We start from the raw sequence: 25506 nt of genomic DNA, 5'->3' as shown, positions 1-25506 counted from the left end.
AATTTAACATAATTATTTACTTGTAAATTCTTATTGGAAATATGTTGTCTAGTCATGTATGGAAAATAACACCTACATTTAACTCAACGTTATTTATTTCTAGGAACTGGAGCTCTGCCGAAGGTTATACAAATTGCATTTTCAATTGCTGCTTCTGTTTCAAGCCTACTGTAAACTTATCAACCAAGTAAACACAATAAAAAACGAAGCAGAGGTAAATATTCGGTTGCACCAGGTACTACTAGCTGAGTCTAGAAAATTAAAATATATACATACTTATTTCTTTGTAGGAGTGCTTGGATCAAAAGTCGTTTATGGTGAATCTTTTTTTTTTTTTCTTCTTCCACTTAACCCTCATTGGTTTTTGAAATGGTGTGCCATTTCAGGACCTTGTAGTAAATCTGATAGCAGATATCCAGCAGTCTTAAAAGGTTCAAGCCCTTAAAGGTCACAGCAGCAGCGATAGATCATCTGTAATCAAAAATCGAGTAAAGCACAACCCTTCAATAAAGACGAAATTGTATTATGAAACCCCTTTAGAGGGCCACATAGTATTTCTATAGTTCTAGTAACACAAGAATAAACAGGTCAAGAACCCTTCAAGTGTTAGAAATCATGTTACAAGTAGGGACTTTAGTCTTTTTCCCACTTGTCAACCACTGGTACCATCACTGAGTTGATCATTTTCTAAAATGGCTAAATTTACTTAAAAAAAAATACATATACTGGTTTATATAAAATACCCTGGGTAAATAATCTTTTATAATACAAAGACTTCTCTTACTGTCAAAAATTTTTTTCATGATCCTTCCACAATTCTAAGCCTACTGTTACAAAAAAAAAAAGGAAATTATTTTTTACTATCCAAGATGAAGTGCATGTGTGTATATATATATATATCACATATTAACACCAATATAAACATTGGTTGAGACCTGTTTTACCTATTACCATTAACATTCATTATATTTAAGACAATCTGTTGTTTTATCACACGTATTTAAAGACGACTATCTAGTGGCTGAAATTATTCCAACTGAATAGAGAACTTGAAATATTAACTGCCCATAAAGACTGTGTTTAACAACTAAAAATCATTTTTAAATGAAACTACCACCACCATCAGCTGTAGCCTCACAGCCGCGTCCATGCTCTTTTTGTCTCTGAATGTACACATCGATCTTTTCAGGTCTATTTCTGTGTTTTAGGTCTTCAACATGTCAGAGGAACTTGCCCAACTGGAAAGTATCCTCAAGGAAGCCGAGTCTGCCTCCGAAAATGAAGAAATTGACATTTCCAAAGCTGCACAAACTACTATAGAAACTGCCATTCATTCTTTAATTGAAACTTTGAAAAATAAGGAATTTGTATCAGCTGTGGCACAAGTCAAAGCTTTCAGGTAAAACGTGAAGGCATTTATAGGAGATGTCTTTATGCTGAATGGGGAGTTTACAATGAATGGATTTGGGTTTTCAATTTGATGTTCCAATAGTCTGTGGAAGGAAAACATGACTTTATTTTGTACAGTTATCAATGAAGTAACACCAATTTTAGAGTTTGTTCACACTCGGTGATACCTTCAATAATATTTGCCCAAATGTTAAAACAGATCCTCAGTGATTGATAAGGAAATTTTGTTGTTTTTATACGTATTCACGTAAAGGTAGTTAATCTTCAGTAGTAATTGCTTTGCATCTCAGGACTTAAAAAACACTGTGTATTTTTCAGATCTCTCTGGCCCAATGACATCTTTGGCAGTTGTGAAGATGACCCTGTCCAGACACTGTTACACATCTATTTTCATCACCAGACGCTGGGCCAGACAGGCAGCTTTGCGGTCATAGGCTCTGACCTGGACATGTCAGAAGCCAACTACAAATTGATGGAACTCAATCTAGAAATCAGAGAGTCTCTCCGCATGGTGCAATCATACCAACTCCTAGCACAGGGCAAACCAATCGGAAGTTTGGTGAGCACTGGATTCTGAGAAATTTCAGGAATTTAGGGAAGACTAAACCGAAAATGATTAAGAATATTAAGAAGCACCTTTTATGGACCCTTGCAACTCACTGATGACTTTTTCTGGCAGCATCCACAACCACCGTGTAAACTAATGTCAAACTTTAGGAAGATAAAAAAGTAAGAACATCAAAAATCAGAGCTCTGAAGGGGGGAAAAAAACTAATTGTTTAACAGCTGCCAATACCTCCCACAATAACTGTATGAGGAAAGAATTTTTTTAATTAACTACGTGAAAAGAAAAGGGCTAAAAGTGATGCATATAAATACGTTACTTTCTGGAAAAAGAAAAGAAGTCTAAGAATGTCTGCAATAATGGCCTCTAATATGGAGACTTTGGAAAGCAGGTGAAATGAGGCTGAAATCGAGGCTGGTTCATTTTGGCTGAAGACCTGCAAAAGCTGCTTGGGTTTCCAGCAGTCACGAGCATAAACTACAGTGGATGCTTCATCATCTAGATGAAGAACATCCAGTCGGATAGACAGACACAGACAGACTTATGTGCAAAAACCATTGATTTTTTTTTTTTCCACATGTGGGATAAGGGTGTGGGTGTTTTGGGGTTTTTTTTTTTTTTTTTTTTTTTTTTTGGTCTGTATAAGGAATTGTGTGTATGAGCTGAGATGCGTGGATATGTGATAGTCCTATTTTCAAGGTGTGGATGTTTGGTGATAACGTCTCAGAGCATGCCTAAAAGAGCACTGCAAGATTATTTTTGAAAAAATTTTATTTTATTAGATCTAACTCTTCATAGTGTGTAAATGTTAGGACATTTTAATAATATTTTAAAACTGGGCTTTCCCAGCCTTTCGAAAAGAAATAATATATCTGTTAACGTTATTGGAATGCTGCTCAGTTCTCTGATCAGTGCTTATGTTACGATTGTTGATAACTAACCAAAGTAGATGCCTGCAGAGACTTTAAAAATGTAAAATAAAGATGTATGCTGCCTGTCAGCTCTTCTCATTAGAAAAGTTAACTTATTTTACTCCATAATTATTATAGAAACTGTATAGATTAAAACCAGTATTTTCTTGTACATTTGTGCAATGCACTGTTATACAAGAAGAGGTGGACAAAGCTAAAGAAACAACTGTGGTCACTGATGGTAGAACATATGACTGGCAGGCCCTGGAGTCTGCAGAATTCAAGGAGAGAGATGCAAAGGCATTTTTATATGTTTATCCAGGACTGACATGTTTCACCCTAAAGGAACCTGGGGCTGTGGGGGAAAGACGAAAAAGGAAGCCTGAAGACTGACTACCAAAACATGCAATATACTTATTCACTGTCCAAGCCTGTAGCATAAACATGAACTGGATCCTCTGTCCTTTTTTTAAAATAGCATTTTGTAAAAGAAATGAATGTAGTCCCACAATTCCTCGGATTTGAAAGGAACACCTTGTATTTTTTATATGCATCTCTTATCCACTGTGACTCTTCTCTGAAACTGGGCTCTGGGGTTCCAGAGTTTAGAATGTAGACATGAAATGCTTAGCTTTGCCTTCCCTTGGGGGTGCGGACCCTGCCAGAAATGTAATTATGCTCAAGTGCATTACATGAGGGCACTGTGCACGCCGTCGGACTGCTGACTAGAGCTACGTTACCTGTAAGACTCTGTAACTGGTCACAGCACATTCATAATCACTGTATTTTTTGACCCTGATAAAAAGAAAAAACAAAAACAATTATTTTGCTGGTGTTCTGGTACTGTAAAGGGTGTCCTTTAAATTATTGAATAACTTCTGGGTGTGGGGCAGGAAGAGAGGGGTGGTGTCCGGAGACACGCCACCCTTTCCATCCTATCTTACCACCCCTTCTTTTTCTCACCCTCCTTATATCCTTTTTGTTAAAATAAAAAGCATTGTAGCTGTTGGTTTGCGTTGTATTTTGAGAAAGAACGAATGATTAGAGCATGCATAATTCAGGACCTTAGAAGATTGTTGCCTTCATTATTTTTAAAAACGATTTTCCTTCAAAGGGGCCAACACATTTAGTTGACTAATTACCCAGACCAAACTTTCCCAAATAGTTACAGGCAAATGGGAGAAAGGAAGTTTCAACTAAGTCCATTAATAATAAAATCAAATACATCTGGAGAAAGATGCAGATATAAAGTCATTCGGGCTGTGCTTTTGCAATTGCATTTTCTTGTTTTCTGTTTTTTTCTTTTTTTTTTTTTTTTTTTTGTCTTAGGCCAGGCCAGGGGGTCAAATCAGAGCTGTCGCTTCTGGCCTAGACCACAGCCACAGCCACGCCGGATCCTTAACCTACTGAGGCCAGGGATCGAACCTGAGTCCTCATGGATCACTAGTCAGATTCATTTTCCCTGAGCCACAAGGGGAACTCCTGCAATCGCATTTTCTTAAAACCCATGCTTCTCTGCTCCTTGTCCTTTGGATCCAAAGTTTGCATTTATTAATAAAATAGACCAGGTGCTTAATTTTAAACACCTTATTTCGTTCCAATCAGGGCCCAGTTTTTGCTCATACCTTTTTCTTTTGCCCACTAAATTTATGTACAATAAGCTTGCAAAATAGCAAAAGAGATCTAGCGATTCTCCATGCTGCTTCTCAACCAGAAAGCCAAAGGGTTTTCACACAATTTAGAAAGTGTTTTCTGCTTCAAGTGATAGAAGATTTAGGAAATAGTCACGCATTTTCTTGGAACAAACTCACCAGAGCCAGAGTGAGCATCCCTCCAGTGGGTCCATGGAACGGCTTGTCCACTGGCATCCCCTACACCAAGGGCAAGCGCAGTCAGTGAAGTTATTATTTTACTTTATGGCATTCTTTTTAAATTTCAAAGTAATCCACTGTCACTTTAGCAAATGTGAGAACTAAAGAGAAAACAAGGATCCCCTGACACTCAGCTCAGTATTCTGTGGTATTGCCTTCTAATCTCTGGATCGATCTCTCAGAAAATTACATTTTGTAAATTTCCAATTATACATGCAGGTGGACAGTGCCTTATTGCTAGAATGGGCCACACCCACAGCATAAGGAGGTTCCAAGGCTAGGAGTCGTATCGGAGCTATAGCCACCAGCCTATGCCACAGCAGCCAAAGCAATGCAGGCTCTGAGCCCGAGTGTGCAACCTACACCCCAGCTCACAGCAACGCCAGATCCTTAACTCACTGAGCAAGGTCAGGGATGTCCTCATAAACACTAGTCGGGTTTGTTAACCAGAGCCACGACAGGAACTCCCACCCAAACTCTCATCATGAGCTTCGGTACCACTTTCTTCATTGTCTGAATGGCCACTGATTCTAAGTACAACATACTTTCATTCTTGTTTTCCTCAACTGTGAAATAGGCTTAGCTGCTCTATTAGGAACATTAATGATAAATTAAGTGTAAAAATGATTAATAGCCATATGAATAACCATTGAATTGGTCTTAAAGACTCAGTGCAGTTCTATCTGTATTGTTCCTCATTCGCTCAGCCAATGATCACCATGAGTACTAGGTACCACTTGGGTGCCCTGCAGGTCAGATCAGTTTCCAATCCCTGTACCTACCCCTCCCCCGAATAAGTGGTTAACAATGTTGGAACAAAATATCACCATTACCTACACCTAGAGTTCCTATCCTTCATTTCTCTTTACCCCCACCACCATTTTACCTGATCTTTGCAAGACTGTACTGGCTTACAGGCATCCACCATACTGCCAGTGATTATTTTTTAAACGTGAATCTGTTTGTCACTGTGCCCCATCGCAGCTTTAAGTGCCTGTTGTGGCTCAGCAGGTTAAGAACCTGACATAGTATCCATGAGGATTGGGTTCCAGCCCTGGCCTTGCCCAGTGGTTGAGGATCCAGCGTTGCCATAAGCTGTGGTGCAGGTCGTAGATCTGGTATTGCCGTGGCTGTGGTGTAGGCCGGCACCTGCAGCCCCAACTGAATTCAACCCCTAGCTTGGGAACTTCCATATGCTGCAGGTTCAGCCCTTGAAAAAAAGCCTTTCAAAGGATTCTTACTGATGAATAGATCAGTCGTCCTGGAGTTCCCACTGTGGCTCAGCAGCAATAAACCCGACTGTATCCATGAGGATAGGGGTTTGATCCCTGGCCTCCGTCAGTGGGTTAAGGATCTGGTGTTGCTGTGAGTTGTGCTGTAGGTCATAGACTCAGCTTGGATCCCATGTTGCTGTGGCTGTGGTGTAGCCGGCAGCTGCAGCTTTGATTCGGCCCCTGGCCTGGGAACTTGCATATGCCACAGGTGCAGCCCTGAAAAGCATAAATTAAAAAAAAAAAAAATCAGCCATCCTAAGTATAAGGTCCAACAAGTCCTCCCATCCTGAGCCTACTAGTTGCACCTGTCATCATGCCCATCCCTGTCTTCCAGAGTATCCTACCTCCATGGCCTCCTGGCTTTCTCTACCACTGGGCCTTTGCATATGTTAGCTTCATCTGGAAAAGTCCTTTCTTCCTTCCCCTCTTCACCTGATTCAACTCATCCAAACCTCAGTGCAGCTGTAGTGTCATTTTTTAGGCAAACCCTCCCTGCCCTCCCCAAATCAGATCCTTTTTTTCTACCAGGCACCTAGGTAGCTCTTCCATACCAGATAGAAGAACTTTTATGCGAGAATTACAGGCCAGCCACCCATTACACTCAAAGTTTTATCAGGGTGGAGGCCAGAGCCAGGTTTTTTTGCACTAAGTGCAAGGCGACCCCACTGAGATTTTCACACGTCAATTCCATAAGCAATACCAGAGGTGCTTATTAAATGCTTCACCTCCAGACAGTGATTCAGTAGGGATAGGGGCCTGAGAAGATGCATTTTTACAAAACCCTTACGAGGTCCATTTGGTTATAGGGGCCTTTCCCCTTGTTATCAGGGTTCTAGAGACCTCAAATGTATTCTCTGAATTTGTTTACAGACAAGCTTCTAAGATGTTAGACTATATATTATATATATATAGTAAGGGCCTAAGATTTTAACTTAAATGGGTTAGTACGTTGGAAGGAGGCATCATTAGCACTGGTTCCAATTATGTGGTTTCTGTAACCTGGAAACCAACAGCCCTCAACTGATTTCAGTAGATCCCTCATCCTCACGCCCACCCCCAGGACACCCCTCCCCACCCCCAGGAGAGCGCTGGTGCGGGATCTCAGTGTTTTCCCAGTAATCTGGGAGGATGCTATTAGGTGCATTCACAGGGGAGAATCCCTGTGTTAGATGGTGCCAAACTCTTCCCACTTACAGAACTGCACGTCCATAACCACAAGAAGGCTAAAGCGGTCTCAGTCTTTAATGTATTTAGGAGGCCTGTGGGGTTTTTGTTAACGAGTTGCCAGCTGAAGTCCATTTTTTTTGTTGTTGTTGTTATTTTTGTCTTTTTAGGGCTGCACCTGCGGCATATGGAGGTTCCCAGGCTAGGGGTCCAATCGGAGCTACAGCGGCCAGTCTATGCCACAGCCACAGCCATGCCAGCTCCAAGCCGCATCTGTGATCTACACCACAGCTCCCAGCAACGCCGGATCCTTAACCCACGCAGGAGGCCAGGGATCGAACCCGAGTCCTCATGGATGCTAGTTGGGTTCGCTCACCACTGAACCACGACGGGAACTCCTGAAGTGATTTAACATCTTAAAGCTGCCCTTAGCCACCTATTCCACATCTGTGACACTGATTAACAAGCCCCCAGTTCTCCTTCAGCTTACCTACTAAAGCAAGGTCACCTGTGGATACGGAAGCGCCTCCCCACAGCGGGCCAGCCACCCTCCCACCCCTACCCTGGGTTCTGACCCGGTTACTCACCACCCCCAGCCTCCTCAGACAGCAAGGCCTGGCTCTGCCTCCACCTCCCCTAGAAAAATGCTCATTTTAATAGATGGCTTTTCATTCAATTAACTTCAAAGCAACAGCCCTACCGGCCCCCCAAACAGTAAACCTCACATCTGGGTGCCCCTCCAGACTCTCTTCTCAAGTGACTTAGTTTGGAGCCTTGGCTGTGCCACATGCAATGGACAAGTATTAAAGTGACAGGCCCAGACTGTCAACACAAGCTCGAAGTTTAAGGATCATACACAACATGTGTGATTGTTTTGCAATGCTTTTATTTGACAGCTTTGTCAAATACAGCCTTTCGTGAAGTATTTAGAGGAGGGAGAGGGAGAAAGGAGAAGAGCATGGAAAAAGGCTCACTTGTCTGCTCCCTTAGCACCTGATCAGTAGGACCAGGGTTTATGGTTTGTTGCTTTTCGCTTAAATAATATATTTGAAACTGAAAGTGCTGTCACAGGAGAGGCGTTTGCCTTTGCATCTCCCACACAAATCTTGACGGTGGGGCCTTTTGGGGTCCACGTGGCGAAGTTTTACTGGGCAGGAGCATCTAGTCAGTTTACAATTCTGAAAAGAAAAAAAAAGTCACAGCTACAGGTACACACAGAAAATAAACCCTTGGTGGAGGTCCTGGAACTTGAAGTGGTTTTTCTAGTTCATTCAAATACTAACTGACTGCACTGCATGCTAAGTCAGGTCCTGTGCTCATCTTGTTCTGGCTGCATCCTTTCCTGGCAACGACAGGGAGAGGAGGAATAGGGCATTTCGTCACGTAGTCCCGGTCCCAGGTTGCATGGAATTCAGTTCTGAAGTGTGAAATTTGAAACAATTTAAAGAGGAAACTGAGAGCTCCTGTCATGGCTCAGTGGTTAACGAATCCAACTAGGAACCATGAGGTTGTGGGTCCGATCCCTGGCCTCGCTCAGTGGGTTAAGGATCCAGCATTCCCGTGAGCTGTGGGGTAGGTCACAGATGTGGCTCAGATCCTGCATTGCTGTGGCTCTGGCATAGGCCGCTGGCTACAGCTCCGATTGGACCCCCAGCCTGGGAACCCCATATGCCGTGGGGTACAGCCCTAGAAAAGAAAAATTTTTAATATAAAAAAATAAAGAAGAAATCTTTTCCTGCCCTTGAAGGGTGGAGAACAAGTACACAGGAGGCAAAAGCCAAGGCGTGAGGCCAGGGACCAGGAGCAGACCTGGCATCCGTGGCTGACCTTGGCCCTTCCACCTGCTAAGGACCTCCAGCTGAGGCAGAAAGCAGAGGCGCCACTGCTGAGCCCAGAGCAGCGCATTCTCTTTTAGATCTCAGACCCCCTACTATGGCCAAGATCTGGGTTGGTCTAAGTCGTCCATACTTCGTTTCTCTCCACCACCCTACAGCATTCATGCTTCTAGTGCCAAGCTTGAGTCAAGTGCACCAATTAGGCCGCCTCCGCGAGCAAGTCCAGCTCCCCTAGCTGTGTGCCAACAGGCAAGTTCAGTCACTTCTTCCCTCTTCCACTATCTCATCACAGTGCAGTGTTTAGTTAACAAGCAGCATGTAATCCCTTAATGCCATAAAGCTGGGCAACTCAGGTTTACTTTGAAACAAATTCCATTCTGAACTCTCAGGCAAAAGTGGAAACTTAAAGAAAAAAAAAAAATAGGGAGTTCCCATCATGGCACAGCAGAAAAAAATCTGACTAGGAACCATGAGGTTGAAGGTTCGATCCCTGGCCTCCCTCAGTGAATTAACAATTCAGCATTGCCGTGAGCGGTGGTGTAGATCACAGATGTGGCTCAGATCCTGTGTTGCTGTGGCTGTGGTGTAGGCTGGCAGCTCTGGCTCCAATTAGACCCCTAGCCTGGAAACCTCCATATGCCACTGGTGCAGCCCTAAAAAAAAATAAATAAATAAAAAATATGCTCCAAGTACTTTAACTTGGGTATGTGCTTCATAAAATGCATTTTCATGTTAAAATCATCAATCTTTACCACCTCATGTTAGTAGAAATGTATTCTTTCCTCCCCCAGCCCCAGTTTGCTTTCTCCTACATTAGGCTGAGTCACACATAGAGCAAACTTCCTTCCATATTGCAAGTGAGGTCATAGTCTCTAAAAGATGCTAACAAGAGGTTAACAAGGTTTGCAAGGGCAGAGGAAACTAAACACAAAGCCCCTGTTTCCAACAACTCCTCCCAGAAAGCAATCAAAACCTCAGATCACTGGGAACCTAGGCTTTTTAGAAAATACATTCAAGAAACTACCCCCGGGGGCAGGGGGTTGGTGGAAAGTGGGGAAGAGGAATGGTCTGGCTGTTTGGGTTCGCAGATTGCAGACTATCATACATAGAACGGGTAAACAAGACCCTACTGTAAAGCACAGAGAACTATCATCAGTTATCCTGAGAAATACCATAATAGAAACAAAATATGAAAAAGTATACATATGTATAACTGAATCACTTTGCTGTACAGCAGAAATTGACACATTGTAAGTCAACTGTACCTCGATATTAAAAAAATAAGGTACATCCTCTGGCATCATACCTTTGTTGAAATCTCAACTAGGAATTTATGCCAGACGTAGAAATAAAATTTTTACAGGTAGAAAAATACCCCAAACCTTCTGACCACTACCCAGTGAAGACACAAGACACAAAAAATGCAAACATTCCATTTACCTGACAGGTGATATCCTCCACACGATAAGGGTTATAAGACTTCTGACAGGTTCTGCAAAACTGCTTGTAGTAAACCTGTGACGGGAGAGAAAACTTAAAAAGCAAAACCCTCTGAGCCTTTTGTCCAAATGATGCCAGTTAAAGGGTGTTTCTTACCTTGTTAGTGCCCTGGACACACCACACGTAGGCACTTTCCCATCGGATGTTGCAGTCCTTGCAGTGATAGTAGCCGTATTTCTGCTCTAAGAACTGAGCAAAGGATAGCAGAGTTTAACCAACAGGACCCCTGAATCATCCTTCACCTCAGAAGCTTGGAAAGGACCTAGGGGACCCTTAAAACTGGCAAGGCCACTTCAAATCATGGAGGAAAGTAGAATCAGGTTCAAGTTAGTCGCTACAATGTAGTAATTAGGGATGCTAATGGTTTAATCAAGCAGAAAAGCATGGGCCCACAAAAGTTCAGGTGCCAGATTGGCTTGGTTCATGAAGCAAATTAACAGATTACCAAGCAGGTGTTTTTCCTCATACAGGCAAGGGGAAAGCCAAACATCCAGGGTTCCTGAACCTGGGTTTGTTTTAGGAGGATTTCTCTATGAAATAGGTCTGATCTTAAGACAAAAACCAACAAAGTGGTTAAACTCATGAAAAGGAATAAGACGCTGCATCGTAGAATGATCTAGCATGAACACCTTGAAATAAATTCTCTATGCAAATTAAGTTTCCACCAAACAGTGCTAAGAGGGAATCAAAAGTATGGATAAGCTGCAATTCATACTTCATGCGAACAAAAGTAGTTATTACCTTAAGTTTTTCCTCCCTCCAGTAAGAAACCAGCTATACACAAGTTTTCAAAGTTAGGCCTTTAGAATTGGAAGCAACTGGGGCCATCACAGAGCAAGTTCACAGGGGAGCAAACTGAAGTCCAGGAAGGTCAAGACTGAAGATCATACATGGTTTGGAGCAACTCCGGCTTGTGTATAAACTTCTGGATGGGCTCTTCCTTCGCTTGCCCCACCCACGCTCAACACCCCTGGGGAGCCCGGAAGAGAGACCCCCCCCCCCCCAAAGCGCTCCTCGAGGTCTCTTACTACATCTCTGCCTTTCCACAACTCGCTCAATGTGTTCCGGCCCTTTAGGGTCCAGGCAAGTACCAAGGGGCCCTCCAAGCCAGCTGCTCTCAGACAGCAATGCATGACAGCCCAAATGCTCCAGCCGTCCTACTAGGTTTTCTATTAGAGGCTCTTCTTAACAGCGAGGAAAGAATCTGACGAGGACCCCAGGAGTCGATTGTTACGGCTTCTATCACAGTGAATTCGAAAATGTGAGCGGGATCCCCAGGATTAACTCTCCTTGCCAGGAAATTCACCTTCTGCCGTTCTGAGACTCCTCCTAGATCATCCAATGAGGAGGGACTGACACAGCACTACACGCCCGCGGAGAGGGCTTTAGACAGCAAAATACACTCGGAATATGAATGTTATTCGTTTCCTTGGCCACCCCTGTGGAGCCGACGTTTTACGATCGCAGCAACAATCAAACCACATTCGATTACTTCTGTCGGAAAAGGACGATACCGAGGAGCACAGACCGGTCTGCGTCTAAAGGAGCGCGCGCCTCCACGTGTCGCGAGCAGCCGCGGGACCGGGATGCGAGTCAAGAGGGCGCGCAGCCCCAGGGCTCCCCTGGCCGGTACCCCAGCCGGGACTCACCTGGAAGCGCAGGCGCTCCTTGCCGGGCTGGGGGCTCCGCGGCGACAACCCCTCGCCCACGGCGTCGGGGGCCCTGGCCACGGGAGAGGGCTGCTCCGGGCTCGTCCGCACTGCAGCCTGGGCCTCGTCCTCCTCCTCCGCGGACTGCGGCGGTTGGGGCGTCTTCCTCGCCGACTCCTCTCCTGCCTCGGGGCCTCGGGGTCTGGCAGATGCTGGCCCTCGCTCTCCCCCCGGCTCCCCCGGCCTCTGCTCGCCCGCCACGGCCTCGGATCCTTCCTGGAGGGTGTCGAGGCGGCGGGTGGCCATGGGCGAGTACACGGCGACTGTGCGCGGGAAGCGTATGGGCCGCGAGGCGCCGTTCGGGGGGCTACCCTGCTCCGGGCCCCGGCGGGGCTGCTGCGGGGAGACCAGGCCGCTGCCGCCCGCGCCCGCCGCCCCTTCGGAGCAGGATCCAGGCTCGCGGGCCCTGCGCAGCAGCGTGCGCCGCCCCAACGAGCACTGCACCGAGACATCGCGGCGCGGGTTCACCTGCACCGCCACGTCTCGAATGCTGACTCGGCCAGGTCGCGGGGCGAGGCCGGGGCCCATCTGCGACAGGAGGGCCATGAGCTGCGCGCGCTGGTAGCTGTGGAGGTAGTCGGCGGCCGCCAGCTGCCCGTAGCCCGGGAAAGACGACGGGGCCGCGCCGTCAGAGGAGGAAACAGGAGGGTAGCCCCCGTCCGGGTGTCGCCAGCCGCCCCCGCCCGCCGCGCGCTTGTCCTTGGCGGCGGCCGGGTAGGGGTACGGGTATGAGTACAGGGTGCAAGCTGGGTACATGTAACCGTCCAGCACCTCGTCCCCCAGGGCAGCCATCAACGCACCTCTGCCGCTCCCGCCGCTGCCGCGCACTAAATAGGCGGCCTCCCCGGGGCAGCCGGGCGCCCGCCCCACCCCCGCTGACCTTGCAGAGCAGCCCCCACTGCCTTGCACCCTTCCCGATACCCGCGGGTTATCCCCGCGTCCCCGCCGAGGCGCCCCCCGGCCTTCCTGGGTGTGGAAATGTTCCACAGATACCCCCTTGGTGGGGATCCGCAAAGGCTTTCTTTGCCATGCAAACCTGCTATGTAAGTGAACTTGCCCCCAGGTGAGCAGGATTCCAGCAAGAGAACTATCGCCAGGATTAGCTGAGCCAGGTGGTCTCCATTCCCTGGTTATTCTAGGTGTAGACGCTGCCCCGGGAAGCTGAGCTGAGGCTGGCGGCCTCTGGCCAGTGAGCAAAAATACAAAGGTTTGGGGAATTGCTTTGGGTCTGATACGTACGATCTCAGATTAGAGTTTATTTGATTTCTCAGGGCAGCTGTGAGATAATCTGCGCATTGGACCCTTTCAGCCAAGTGCGTAGGGAAAGCACCCTAGGGCATCCGTATGTAGGCTAATTGTTTTCTCCCTCAGACAACTTCCTTCCTCCCCCCTCCCCCACTCCCATCCCGACCTCTAAGGGTTGAGTACCACGAGGGTCTGATGACTACTGCTCTTCTCTGGGGTGTACAGTCATTCTACAAATTTTCCTAACCAGCTCATCTCTCCAAAAGATAAACTGATTTAGGGTGTGTTTACATAAATGCACAGAAGACCAAATCATTACCCAGTTGAAAAGAAAATGCCTTGTCTGCCAGAAAAACGTTGGCTGTTCATTACAATACATATCAGATCAAGTAATTAAATACATTAATTTTTCTCTGATTTGACACAGGTTTGACCATAAAATACTCTCTTTCATCATTTAATTGACCTGTTTGGGGATTTTTTCTGAATATAGGTTAACTTTTAACAGTGTCAAGTATTTATAAGCTAGTGAGTACACTTTTTTTACAGTAGTTACATTAAACTCAATTATGCTTTACAAATATAGCACGATTTTGCTCATATAAGATAGTGCATCAAAATTCTACATTTCCAAGACCCTGTTTTCTAAGAGTTAATGTTTGAAACAGTCATAGAAATTGGCATTGGTGAAAACCAAAAAGCACATTTAACTTGTTCAGGCATCGCTTAGTCCCAGGTGCAAGTTATATTACGACATTGATTTGCAATTTATGAAAATGCTCGGTTAATATACCAATGCAACCTTATGGTGGGCAGATCAAAATTGTTACATGTATAGTAATGTAAACCAATTGTTCTTTATGTAAACCATAGGACACGACCACAGACCATAGATACAAAGTAATATTTCAGCAAGAGAGATACTCCTGTGTATCTTCCTATTTAGAGTGAAGTCTGAGTGGTTTCCATCATAATTAAATTATCTGCTTTCACTGTGCCATAGGAAGTATCTGCCATTTCCTCTTCTTTTAGTTTCTTGTAAGAAATATCTGTATCTTCATCTTCATCTAGAGGATCTTGCTTGTGCCCTATTCCACCTCCATACACTTTATATATTAAGACAAAAATCCCTGCTTCTGCAGACTGAAAAAGGGCGTAAAGCAGGGGGAACATGTACATACTACCTATGTATTGTGGTGGAAAGACTAGTTTTAGAATGGCGGTACAGAGCTGCACATTCTGGCTGCCTGTTTCCAGGCACACAGTCCTCTTGCAGTTGGGTGGAAGGTGGAAGAGAGCAGCTAAGCCGTAGCCTGAGGCGTAACCTGCCAAAGGCATAAAAACAGCTACCACGTAAACAGGTGCGTGAATACTTGCCAGCAGTTCGGGTCCTAACATAGTACCAGTCATTATGAAAAGGATCACCAGCGTCATTAGCAGAGACCACAGGGAAACCTAGGAAAAGAAAATGGGATAAACAAGCCATTAAAAATGAGATGGTGGAGGAGTTCCTGTTACGGCCTAGTGGTTAACGCATCCGACTAGGAACCAGGAGGTTGCGGGTTCGATCCCCAGCCTTGCTCAGTGGGTTAAGGATCTGGCGTTGCTGTGAGCTGTGGTGTAGGTTGCAGACGTGGCTGGGATCCCGCGTTGCTGTGACTCTGGTGTAGGCCAGCAGCTACAGCTCTGACTGGACCCCTAGCCTGGGAACCTCCATATGCCACCGGAGCGGTCCTAGAAAAGACAAAATAAATAAATAAATTAAATTAAAAAAACAAACAAAAAACAGAGCAGTTCGAATTGAGCCCGACCCACCACAGAGGTCTGATGAATAGAATGGACAAACAGACAATGCTTTCCTTGAACAGGACCCCACGTTTTCCATAAAAATTAGTTCTGGTTTTACACATAAGAGGCTAATTTATGAAACCGAGTGTCTGATGTTTTTAACCTTCAACATATATAATATCTCAGTGAATTGTTAGCAGTACCAAGACAACGCCAACTCTTAGATTAGGTCAGAGAAAAGAAACAATGTAAACATAGGGTATGGGAATTCCTTGTAATTCTGCAACTCCCTGCTTTTTCATTTGTTCATGAGAAACCTTCCACCTGTAAATCTCTAATGATGTTTAGGAATTATTACATATAATAGATTTTAGATACAAAACAACGGACTGTATTAAAAAGTACGTCAACTTGATGTCTGACTGGTACATTTCACTCATACAAGTAAGATAGGCTCATAAATAGTACGGTGGAACCCTAAAATTTCTTCTCCTAGTTTTCTTTCAAATAGGTGGTTACCTTGCTTTTGGTTTGGCTTTGTTTTTAATGGGGAGGGGGTTGGGGTTTGTGAGGGAGACTATAGATCCAGAACTGTTTAAGTGCTGCTTTTGATTCCCTGGATATCTGGAAGGAAACCACATTTGAGTCTGTGGGATTGGCATACACTTTACACTCTTTTTTTTTTTTTTTTAATTTTAGGGCCGCACCTGAGGCATATGGAAGTTCTTGAGCCAATACTTGAATCTGAGCCACAGCTTCAGGAAAGCACTGCACCTGGATGGGGAATGAACCTGTGCCTCCTAAGCAACCTGAGCTGATGTAGTCAGGTTCTTAAACCACTGCACCACATGGGAACTCCAATGTACTCTTTAAAATTTTATCCAAAAATTATCTGGGCTGGTCAAAAAGTCGACCCTAAAGGATGCTGAATAATGATTAGATAAGGTACTCGTGATACAAATGTACAATTGGCAGGAACCAAACTATTAGAAATCAAAACTTTTTTTTTTTTTTTTGCTTTTTAAGGCTGCACCCAGGGCATATGGAACTTCCCAGGCTAGGGGTCAAATTGGAGTTATAGCTGCCAGCCTACACCACAGCCACAGCAACGCCAGATCCGAGCCACGTCTGTGACCTACACCACAGCTCACACAATGCCGGATCCTTAACCCACTGAGTAAGGCCAGGGATTGAACCCCAAACCTCATGGTTCCTAGTCGGATTCATTTTTGCTGTGCCATGACAGGAACTCTCCAAAACTTTTCTTATATTATGTTTCAAAGTGTGTTTATAGGAATTCCCGTCGTGGCGTAGTGGTTAACGAATCCGACTAGGAACCATGAGGTTGCGGGTTCGGTCCCTGCCCTTGCTCAGTGGGTTAAGGATCCGGCGTTGCCGTAAGCTGTGGTGTAGGTTGCAGACGCGGCTCGGATCCCACGTTGCTGTGGCTCTGGCGTAGGCTGGTGACTATGGCTCCGATTCGACCCCTAGCCTGGGAAACCTCCACATGCCGCAGGGGCGGCCCAAGAAATAGCAAAAAGACAAAAAGACAAAAAAAAAAAAAAAAAAAAAAGTGTGTTTATAGCAAAAGCTTTGATAGGAAACTGGTAAGTTCATTGTGAAAATACTGGCTCTAACATTTTTTTTTGAAGTATTATAAATCATTTGGGTGAGCAATATTATTGAATGCTCATTTTAAAGTGTTTCCTAAAGTATAAAAATGTTATGTGGGCAGATCTTTTTTTTTTTTTTTTTTTTTTTTTTTGTCTTTTTGCCATTTCTTGGGCCGCTGCTGTGGCATATGGAAGTTCCCAGGCTAGGGGTCGAATCACAGTGTAGCTGCCAGCCTACGCCAGAGCCACAGCAACACAGGATCCGAGCCACGTCTGCGACCCACACCATAGCTCGTCAACCCACTGAGCAAGGGCAGGGTTCGAACCCACAACCTCATGGTTCCTAGTCGGATATCATTCACCACTGTGCCACGACGGGAATTCCCTATGTGGGCAGATCTTATGAGTGTCTGGTTAAGGAACAGGTTCAGCTTAAGCTCAAAGTTAGGCAATCTTACTGAATTATCTGTTATTTACATATGCTTTTCTGTTTTTAGCATAGAAATAGGTTATTAGACTTTCTCTTAGAAGGCCTAAGGCTGTATAGTTAATGCCTTCACACTAATAGTATTACCTTAATGGCCAAACTTAATAAGTTCTTAATGATGTCAAGATGATCTATTATGCTATGCATATGTTATTTATAACACACAATATTTACTTGTGCATATTTATTTGTACATATTTACATGTACATTTTATTTATACATCTGTATAATCAGACTACTTTAGTGAATAAGTAAAACACAAAAGAATATGTCTTTTTAAAGCTACATAATTGAAACACTGATGACCCATTTTCCCTTCACGGTCTAAAGGAATTTGGACATAAGTTTTACAGTAATTAGTTATATATTTTATTTAACTTCCACAAATGAGAATCCAGTTTATGGTTTACTCTTATTTACTATTTACTACTCTTTTTGAGTTTTCAAATATTTAAATTTTTTCTCTAATCATTAGAAAATCTCTACTGCTACATCAGCATCAGGTTTTTTGTGTTGTTTTGTTTTGTTGGTTTTTTAGGGCTGCACTCAAGGCATATGGAAGTTCCCAGGCTAGGGGATGAATTAGCTGCCGGCCTACACACCAGATCTGAGCCAAGTCTGTGAACCACACCACAGCTCATGCAACGCCGGATCCCCAACCCACTGAGCAAGGCCAAGGATGGAATTGTTGTCCTCATGGTTGCTAGTCGGGTTCATTACCGTTGAGCCATAATGGGAACTCCAAATTTTTTAAATGTTTAAAATAAAGCAATATTGGAAGTGTTGCACAAAATAATAGAAATCTCATCCTTTCACTAGCTTTAAAAACCATAAGAAATACTGCAATGGGGAAGGACAACAAAACACACACATTTAGAATGGCAATATATTCTGCGTTATTTATCCAGGACCCAATTTTATTTTGTGCGTTATTTTTTTTCTTAATTACTCAATGAATTTTATTACATTGAGAGTTGTACAACAATCATCACAACCAAATGTTATAGCATTTCCTGTTTTGTGCTTTAAAATCAATGTTTTTTGTATTCTATTATATTCCACGATGTCATTTTTAAATGGTCTTATTTATTTATAAACTTATTTTCAGAAAATTAATAAAACATTTCAAAGAAACCTTCCACAGAGTTTCTCAGAATTAGAGTTGCACTTTTCAAAACTAGAGTAATGTGTTTCTAAAATACGACACAAATCCTATTTAAATAATTTCATTTCACCAGCTTTGGTTTTTAGTAATACACAATTCGTTAGGGGAAAACATGTGGCTGTTTAATTGCACTGTCATGTTTTTCCCTCATGATCTGTTTCCTCCTATGACTACTGATAGTTCTCTTATGCTGTGTTTAATTAACCTGTGTCTTAATTAAAGCTACTACTTTAGAAATTCCACTGGATGGAATGGAGTTGTCTTTGTGGCATAAACAAACAAAAAAATGTATCCATGCAATGGGTGCCCAGTCCTCTCCTTCCTTACCGCTCTCGCAAAGTTTCACCATTTCAGCCCTGGGTCAGAGACCAAGGACTCGACTCACGAGAAGCGTGTAAAGGGAGGTATGACCTTACCTTCACAATGTAGTCAGCCACCCGGTTGTATTTGTAGCGAATGAAGACACCCAACCCAATAGGAATGAGGGTGCTGCAGAGAGTCAGGGTCACTGTCCCTATGGGCAGTAATTGCACCAGAGGGGTGTTGATCCATGGCCGGCTATAGATCCACAGGCACAAGGGCATCAAGACCAGGGCCAGGAGCGTGGAGGAGATGGTCATGATGATGCTGCAGAAAAGGGAATGAACAGAAGTCAGAATGGGCGCTGAGCCAAAGAGCTTCGCGTGGGCACATTGGGTAGAGGAGAAAGGAGGAAAGGGCAGGTCCCCCAGCTTGAAGTCAAAGAAGAACCTGCTTCATATCTGAGGGGAGCACCAAAGAGAGCAGGTTGTCTAAGCCGCATTGAAGCAAGAGCCCCAGGCAGGAGGGAAAAAAAAAAAAAAGAATCTCAGGACTGCTGCCCTGTGGTTTGTACGGCATATTGAGCTGGTTATAGCCTGGATGATTTTGAGAGCTAGGAACATTTTTTTGTTTTCTTTTTCACTCCTCTTAAGCACACTGTTAGCCATGGTAAAGCTGCTGTATACTACTTGTTGGATTGAGCTCGATTATACTGTCTTATATATGAGACGACTTAAAAAATACTGGCGCCAATAGTCCAATATTTTGCTTTGACATCTCGCTCCAGTTCTGGCTTCAGACGTCCCGGTTCCCTTTGCCTTCCGGTGCCCGCAGACCTGCACTGACAGCCCAACCCTCAGCGAGGGTGAGAAGAGAGCGGTGGATAAAGCCCCAAAACCCTCAGAGCACCTCTAGATTTTCTCCCCTCCAACACTTGCCTCTTCACGTCTGCCTGGACTTCCAAAGCCCGGGCGTCAACACCCCCACTTTCTTCTCACCTCTTCCACACCTCATCCTAACCGCCTCGCCTTCCTCCCTCCTCGGTATTGAACGCACCGCCATAAACGCGGTTGTCTGGGATAAGAATCATGCCTGCGGGACGGCCAGCTCCGTACCTGAGGTTCATGTCGCCGTCCACCAGCAGGGACATAAGGTTGGAGAGATTCCCGCCGGGACAGCAGCCACACAGGAGCACCGCCACGGCGGCCACCCCGTCCAGGGAGAAGATGAGCGCCAGCAGGAAGGCCAGCAGCGGCAGGAAGCCGAACTGGCAGAGCGCGGCCAGGAGCGCGCCCACCGGCCGGCGGACGTGCGCCCCGAAGTGGTTCACCTCCACCGTGCAACCCAGGCCCAGCATGGTGATGCACAGGGCGGCACCCACGAACACGTTCAGCCCGTGGTTCAGCGGCGTGTCCCAGAACGGGGTAGGGCCCGGGCTGGTCGCACCGCCTGCGAAGCTGCCGGCCGTCGGCGCCGGGGTCGGAGTGGGGCCGGGGCTGAAAGTCGGGACAGGGCTGAAAGTGGGGCCTGGGCTGAAACTGACGCTGGGACTGAAGTTGACGCTGGGACTGAAATTGACGCTGGGGCTGAAACTGACGCTGGGGCCGAAACTGACGCTGGGCCCGGGCGCTACACTGAGCGCCGGGCTGGGGCCCGCGCTGGAGGCAGGAGCGAGGGGGACGTCCGAGACGGGGCTCAGGCTGCTGGCGTTGGGCGGCAGAGTGTAGTTGTCCGGCTGCAGAGAGGACGGGGCGAAGAGCAGGGTGGCGTTGTCGACTCCGTCCATGGCGCTGTCGGCCGGAGGCTGCGGCCCTGGCTCGGGTCGGCCCTGCAGATTTCCCTGCGCTCCCGCCGCGCGCGCCTCGCCTTCGGTGGCTGCTGCCGTCGGTCTGTGTGTCCGCTGGTCCGCAGCCGCCAAACGAGAGTCGGTGGCAAGGCTGGGCTGCGCGCCGCTGACGCCCTGGGCGGCAGATCGGTCCTCTGCTGGGGGCCTGCTGACGCCCGCTGGCTGGCACTTAAGAAAGCACAGCCGGGCAGGGTGAGCCCAATCGCTGGGCCCCCGCGCCCCGCAGGCCCCGCCCCCGCCGCCAAGTCCCCTCCTTTTAATCACCAGTAAGTGGTTCTGTTAGAGAGTAGCCAGGGGCGGAACAAAGACCTGACAAAGGACAAGAAGAAGAAAAAACCGTGCCTGGCTGCTGATCAAGTTCTCTGATGGGCTCTGCCTCTTTGATAATGAAATCTGGAGACCCAGACACACACATGAGGGGGAGGGGGAGAGAGAGAGAGGGAGAGGGGGAGAGAGAGAGAGAGAGAGCGCGCTCATCTATGCATGTACATACATCATATACACTGTTCAAATAGCCTGCAACTTCGAGCATCGCCAGGGGTGCCTAACTTAATAACAGCAGCTCTCTGATAGCAAGACACTCGACATCTGGCTTTAATTTACAATTTTAAAATAAGATTTTTATGCTCAGAATTAAAGCAGAAAGTAATGATAACACTGATGGGGTTTGAGCCAGGTCTTGCGCAAGTGCGTGTGCATTATTTCATGTGATTTTCTCACGGCAGAGCCATGGGAGGGATACCGTTAGCTCGATGTATCCACTTGAGGAAACCGAGGCGCCAGGGACGTCTCGGCCTCATCAGTCAAACCCACAAGCGCCTGCCTGCCTGAATGTGCACTAGGATGTGGTGTTAAAGCATGCAGTGAAGAGCTCTGCTAATTTAAAAAAAAAAAAAAAGTCTCCGTGAAAAATGTGTTTTAGAAGTTACTGGCAGATGGGTAGAGGATACTTTGGTGGCTGTGGATTTATGCAGTGTTTTGAGTATAGCTCTGGCATGAGGATTAAAGGATTGAAAATAAATAAAGTAGTGAGATTCCCTGCTTCAGACAGGTTTATCCCCAGACAAATCAAACGAAGTGTTCTTGGGACTCTTAACTAGAAGCCTCTGTCAGTCCCTTAGTGCACCTGCAAAGGAAAGGGACCTCTGCATACCCAGAGCCCTTGGAGAAGGCATCTATCTGCCTGTCTGGAGTGACCATAAAGTGACAGCCAGTTGAGCTGTGAAAGCCAACAGTAGAAGTTTCTAAGCTGAAGTCTTGCTCAGAGTTGGTCTCTGTGCAGTCAAGATCCTGGAGTGAATTCTTCCTCTTGGAAGTTTCTCCCTACCCCCTTTCTGACACCAGATGAGCCTGGGTGACTTCCATTTCCCAACAGTGGCCTGAGATCATGTGTTTGTATTTTCTCCTCCCCAAACAGAACATGTGAAAAAATACGATTAAATTCACAGCATCTTGCGCTCTTAGTTGCAAGTAAATCATTTATTTATTTATTTATTTTTTGTTTTGGGGGGGGTTTTTTGCTATTTTTTTGGGCCGCTCCCACGCATATGGAGGTTCCCAGGCTAGGGGTTGAATCGGAGCTTTAGCCACTGGCCTACGCCAGAGCCACAGCAACGCGGGATCCGAGCCGCGCCTGCAACCTACACCACAGCTCACGGCAATGCCGGATCCTTAACCCACTGAGCAAGGCCAGGGATTGAACCCGCAACCTCCTGGTTCCTAGTCGGATTCGTTAACCACTGCGCCACGACGGGAACTCCTAAATCATTTATTTCTTCTCCATTAGACCATAAATTCCATAAGGGCAGTGTTTCTGCAAGCATTTAGGAAAATAATATACCCTTATACTTTCCCCAAAGAGTAAACCCGAGAGAACAATGCAAAAACACCTGTAAAGCTTTGAAGGAAGTGAGCTGTGACCAAAAATATTCCAAATTTTCATTTAGGCTTATGTAAGCAAAAGAAAGAGGTGCAGATAAACCATGAAACATGCTACCCAAATACCTTGGCTAAGTGAATATATGCAGGGGAGGCATGTGGCCAAACAGACAAGATAAAGAGGAGGCTCTGCGGAAGCTTTATATTCTTGAAACCACAGGATGAGACAAGCCAAGAACACGAATGGCAGAGGATGAGCTGAAGCCCATCTCTGCAGGCACCACTCCGATTTGCTCCCTCCTTGTGTTAATGATATTAAAATCCACAATCAAATTAAATAAGCAGTGATTAGAGGCAGGCCAACTCATCCAAGCAGCTCCTCTTGGGGCGTGGGGAGGGATATGGGAGGCAATTTGTACAGTGGGTGAAGAGCAAAAAGCAGAAAGAGATGGGCTTGTAAATCAGCAGGATCATGCTGAACCTGCAGCCTCGAGGACTTCTTGGGGCCTGCACATCTGTGGTGTCTCCTGCTGGTGTGGTCAATATAAAGAAAATAGATGTTCCGGTGTTCCCGTCGTGGCTCAGTGGTTAACAAACCCCCCTGGTATCCATGAGGATGCAGGTTTGATCCCTGGCCTTGCTCAGTGGATTAAGGATTTGGCATTCCCATGAGCTGGGGTGTAGGTCGCAGATGCAGCTCAGATCACAAGTTGCTGTGGCTGTGGTGTAGCCAGGCAGCTACAGCTCCAATTCGACTGTTAGACTGGGAACATCCATATGCCAAGGGTATGGCCCTAAAAAAAGACAAAAGACCGCCCCCCTCAAAAAAAAGAAAGAAAGAAAGTGATGTTCTTGCCCCCCCCCCTTCTTTCTGATCTTCTTCCCCATGTAGGATTAGGAAAACAGAGCTTGTTCTCTAGGTGCAATGATGTTGGCAAGCGCTGTAGGTCACTTAGCTTCCTTAAGTGCCTTATCTTTAATCTTTTTTTTTTTTTTAATAAATTTTATTGGCTTAGAGTTGACTTAGAAAAGTCATGTTAGTTTTGGAGTTGCTGTTGTGGCTCAGAGGTAATGAACCCGACTAGTATCCATGAGAACCAGGGTTCGATCCCTGGCTCCACTCAGTGGGTTAAGGATCTGGAGTTGCCGTGAGCTGTGGTGTCGGTGGCAGACCAGGCTCGAATCTGGTGTTGCTGCAGCTGTGGTGTAGGCTGGGAGCTGTAGCTCTGATTTGACCCCTAGCCTGGGAACCTCCATATGCTGAGGGTGGGGCCCTAAAAAGACCAAATACATAAATAAATAAATAATCCTGTTAGTTTCAGCTCTACAGCAAAGCAAATGAGTTACACACACACACACACATATATATCCATTTCTTTTCAAATTTTTTCCTATATAGGTTATTATTCAGCATTGAGTAAATTATCCTGGGCTATACAGTGGATGCCTTGCCTTTAGTCTTGCTGCCACCAAGGAGGGTCTGGCTCAACCAGAGGGATAGCACATAGAAGGGAGAGATGACAACATAGGTGGATGGAAAATATACCCATTTAGGAGAAAATAAATTTAGAGCCTTCTTGCATACCATATACCAAAATTAATTCCAGATGGATTAAAAAGATAGTGATAATAATAAAAATAGTATTAATATTAATAATAATGGAACCAAATACTGGAGAAAAATATTAGCTAGTATTTATCTCATTTTTGGATAGGGAAATTTTTCCTGAGCAAAAACATAGCAGAAGAAATTATAATGGGAAGCTGAGTACACATGGCTACATAAAAAATTTAAACTGCTGGAGTTTCCGTTGTGGCGCAGTGGTTAACAAATCTGACTAGGAACCATGAGGTTGCAGGTTCGATCCCTAGCCTTGCTCAGTGGGTTAACGATCCAGCGTTGCCATGAGCTGTGGTGTAGGTTGCAGACGTGGCTCGGATCCCGTGGTGCTGTGGCTCTGGCGACTGGACCCCTAGCCTGGGAATCTCCATATGCTGCGGGAACGGCCCAAGAAATAGCAAAAAGACAAAAAAAAATTTAAACTTTGGTATAATAAAAAAGCATTAAAAATTAAAAGTGGGAGTTCCCTTGTGGTGCCACAGGTTAAGGAACCAGTGTTGTTGCTTCAGAGGCTTGGGTTGCTGCTGTGGCATGAGTTCGATCCCTAGTCTGGTGATCTTCCACATGCCTTGGGCATAGCAAAAACAGAAAAGAAAAAGAAAAAAAATTAAAAGTGAATCACAAAATGAGATGAAACATTTGCAACATGTATGAAACCAAGAGTTAATGTCATTAATTTATAAGACAGGTTCACAAACTAACAAGAACAAACAATTCAATAGGAAAAAAAGGCAAATGATATGAATAGACGCACAAGAGAACAAGAAGGAATGACCAAAGAAATGAAATCGAACCAATTAGATGCTGTTTCTTCACAACTGGAAAAGACTGACATAAATGATACTATGTTAACAATGTTGGCAAGGATGCTATCACCTGGCCACCCCCTCATCCTACCAGCGATGTAGCCTTTCTAGAAAAAAACTTGGTAGTAGATGACTGTGGTCCTAAAAACATACATCTACTTTGATCCAGTGATTCGATCTCTAGGTGTTTATTCTAAGGAAATCATCAGGGAAATTTTAAAAAAGAGACAGTGAAGTTCCCCTCTGGCACAGGGTTAACGAATCTGACTAGCATCCATGAGGATGTAGGTTCGATCCCTGGCCTTGCTCAGTGGGTTAAGTGCATTGCTGTGGCTGTGGCGTAGGCCAGCAGTTACAGCTCCAATTCAACCTCTAGCCTGGGAATTTCCATATGCTGTGGGTGTGGCCCTAAAAAGCAAATAAATATTAAATAAATAAATAAATAAGAGAGTGCTACATTGAGTGCTTATGTATGGGGCAATCTACTAAGCTTTTAATCATGGATCATCTCATTTAA

General features: G+C 45.3%; 3 protein-coding genes across 17 annotated transcripts in view; 1 reads left to right on the top strand and 2 right to left on the bottom strand.

The window, feature by feature from the left end:
- FRYL (FRY like transcription coactivator) overlaps positions 1 to 3894 on the top strand; it is a 350059-nt gene extending 346165 nt beyond the window's left edge. For 9 of the 14 annotated variants that reach the window (XM_021101186.1, XM_021101187.1, XM_021101185.1 and 6 more), the window contains 3 exons: positions 104 to 214; positions 1209 to 1399; positions 1729 to 3894. In XM_021101186.1, the coding sequence (XP_020956845.1) occupies positions 104 to 214; positions 1209 to 1399; positions 1729 to 1987 (561 nt within the window). In that variant the 3' untranslated portion in view covers positions 1988 to 3894. The remainder of the gene's footprint in view (positions 1 to 103; positions 215 to 1208; positions 1400 to 1728) is intronic. The other 5 variants (XM_021101183.1, XM_021101179.1, XM_021101180.1 and 2 more) reach the window with 2 other exon arrangements.
- Positions 8056 to 13154, bottom strand: ZAR1 (zygote arrest 1). 2 transcript variants are annotated; one of them, XM_021100512.1, is made up of 4 exons: positions 12180 to 13154; positions 10627 to 10719; positions 10471 to 10563; positions 8056 to 8373 (listed from the first exon to the last, which is right to left on the bottom strand). In XM_021100512.1, exons 1-4 carry the CDS (start codon positions 13029 to 13031, stop codon positions 8230 to 8232), a joined length of 1182 nt encoding a protein of 393 aa, XP_020956171.1. In that variant the 5' UTR covers positions 13032 to 13154; the 3' UTR covers positions 8056 to 8229.
- SLC10A4 (solute carrier family 10 member 4) lies at positions 13926 to 20796 on the bottom strand. Its single transcript, XM_013978660.2, has 3 exons — positions 19954 to 20796; positions 18955 to 19165; positions 13926 to 14939 (listed from the first exon to the last, which is right to left on the bottom strand). The coding sequence occupies exons 1-3, from the start codon at positions 20622 to 20624 to the stop codon at positions 14427 to 14429; spliced, it is 1395 nt and encodes a 464-aa protein (XP_013834114.1). The 5' UTR covers positions 20625 to 20796; the 3' UTR covers positions 13926 to 14426.

Source organism: Sus scrofa, chromosome 8, assembly GCF_000003025.6.
Source record: "Sus scrofa isolate TJ Tabasco breed Duroc chromosome 8, Sscrofa11.1, whole genome shotgun sequence".
NCBI classification, from domain to species: domain Eukaryota; kingdom Metazoa; phylum Chordata; class Mammalia; order Artiodactyla; family Suidae; genus Sus; species Sus scrofa.
Note: the sequence above shows the minus strand (reverse complement) of the source record. Positions and strands in the feature narration are given on the sequence as shown.

Excerpts from the sequence above, each read along its gene's own strand:
- SLC10A4 (XM_013978660.2), bottom strand. The coding sequence starts at position 20,624 with ATGGACGGAGTCGACAACGCCACCCTGCTCTTCGCCCCGTCCTCTCTG. Across the intron at positions 19,166-19,953 it reads GACGGCGACATGAACCTCAG|CATCATCATGACCATCTCCT; the intron begins GTACGGAGCTGG and ends CCTTTTCTGCAG. Across the intron at positions 14,940-18,954 it reads TGGCTGACTACATTGTGAAG|GTTTCCCTGTGGTCTCTGCT; the intron begins GTAAGGTCATAC and ends TTCTTTTCCTAG.
- ZAR1 (XM_021100512.1), bottom strand. The coding sequence starts at position 13,031 with ATGGCTGCCCTGGGGGACGAGGTGCTGGACGGTTACATGTACCCAGCT. Across the intron at positions 10,564-10,626 it reads GTGTCCAGGGCACTAACAAG|TTTTCTCTCCCGTCACAGGT; the intron begins GTAAGAAACACC and ends TTGCTTTTTAAG. Across the intron at positions 8,374-10,470 it reads TGGAGGATATCACCTGTCAG|AATTGTAAACTGACTAGATG; the intron begins GTAAATGGAATG and ends TTTTCTTTTCAG.